The sequence below is a fragment of the Diospyros lotus genome, chromosome 1 (genome assembly GCF_014633365.1).
Source record: "Diospyros lotus cultivar Yz01 chromosome 1, ASM1463336v1, whole genome shotgun sequence".
NCBI lineage: Eukaryota > Viridiplantae > Streptophyta > Magnoliopsida > Ericales > Ebenaceae > Diospyros > Diospyros lotus.
The window spans coordinates 51,254,931-51,256,304 of record NC_068338.1 but is presented as its reverse complement, the minus strand read 5'-3'; the positions used below and the strand labels follow the sequence as shown (position 1 = coordinate 51,256,304).

Sequence of the window (1,374 nt, the reverse complement as noted above, 5' to 3'; positions counted from 1 at the left end):
TTATTTTATTTAAAAATAAAAACTAAATTACACATTAGATTTATATTTACAATTTTTTTTTTAATTTTTATTTATATACGTATGACCCACAAACGGTTGCTTCACGGGTAATTTGCAAAGAACGAAAGGCGGCCTTTTTCCGGTCAATGGTTAATCAGAAGCAAAATTAGTTTGTTTCATCTCACAGTCAGAGACTTCAACCCAACGAATACGCCCAAATACTTTCCCCCCACTCTATCCCCCCCCCCCCCCCCCCCTTTCCCACCCCATGCCCTTCCATCATGGATATATATATATATATATACATCCATATAATCTCATCTCTCCATTCATATCGATCGCCACAACCCATCTCTCTCTCTCCCCCCATAATATGGCTTCGGCATCTTCCGCACCAAAGTCCATGAAGTCGTTAAGAGCCATGGCCGATGAAGCTTCATGGTTCTGTGCGATTGTGCTGGTGGCTCTGGTCTTGCTAAGCTCCTACAAAGAGATTACTTCTCCGGCTGAGGCGGCCGGAGAACCGGTGAGGGGCAGCCAACTGCTGGACCGGCCGTGCGACGAGATATACGTGGTCGGAGAAGGGGAGACCCTCCACACCATCAGCGACAAGTGCGGAGACCCCTTTATTGTGGAGCAGAACCCCCATATCCATGACCCAGATGATGTTTTCCCTGGTCTTGTCATCAAGATCACTCCTTCAAAGCCCCGCAAGCTGCCAAGCTAGCTACCTCTACCTACCTACCTACCTACCTACTATCTATCTGTGTATATTTGTATATGCAGGCAAAGCTGTGAGGTTTGTGTAATCTAATCAGATGAGACAAAGGAATTTTCTCTTCTTTTGATTAGCTCTTTCTTTTTCTCAAAGAGAGATACTTTATTGGCATGTAAACCCGGAAGGGATGGATAAAGTTGATGATAGATAATTTTCAACAAGTTCATCGTGAAGACCGCTCATATATATATATATATATATATATAGTATTTGTATGAATTAAAGAAAGGATTTTCATTTTTGATTTTGATCAATATAATATATATACATATATAATACCATGGTGGATGCCTGTATTGATTATTACCTCTCAATCGTCGGTTTAGGAATGAGTTCAATTCCTGGCTGGGTGCAGTCAAAGCTTCTTTCTTCCATCTCCTTCTGTTTTCTTTTCTTGTGTTTTGCCTCAACGATGGCAGGTGAACAGTTATTTTGTTTAAATGTTTGATCTTATAGTTAATCTTTGTATTTATAAATAACATGTAGTTTCCTGTAAACTGCCGGGAAAAGTGATTTAAAAGGCTAGCTGTTCATATGACTTGAAACTGATTTTAGTACATATATATATATATATATAGTTGGAACTCATCAAGCTA

At 39.7% G+C, this 1,374-nt stretch overlaps 1 protein-coding gene across 1 annotated transcript; it reads left to right on the top strand.

Moving 5' to 3' along the window:
• The first annotated feature begins 315 nt into the window (after positions 1–315).
• LOC127797437 (uncharacterized) lies at positions 316–1,059 on the top strand. Its single transcript, XM_052330343.1, has one exon. It carries the CDS (start codon positions 374–376, stop codon positions 725–727), a length of 354 nt encoding a protein of 117 aa, XP_052186303.1. The 5' UTR covers positions 316–373; the 3' UTR covers positions 728–1,059.
• Positions 1,060–1,374: the final 315 nt, after the last annotated feature.

Excerpts from the sequence above, each read along its gene's own strand:
- LOC127797437 (XM_052330343.1), top strand. The coding sequence starts at position 374 with ATGGCTTCGGCATCTTCCGCACCAAAGTCCATGAAGTCGTTAAGAGCC.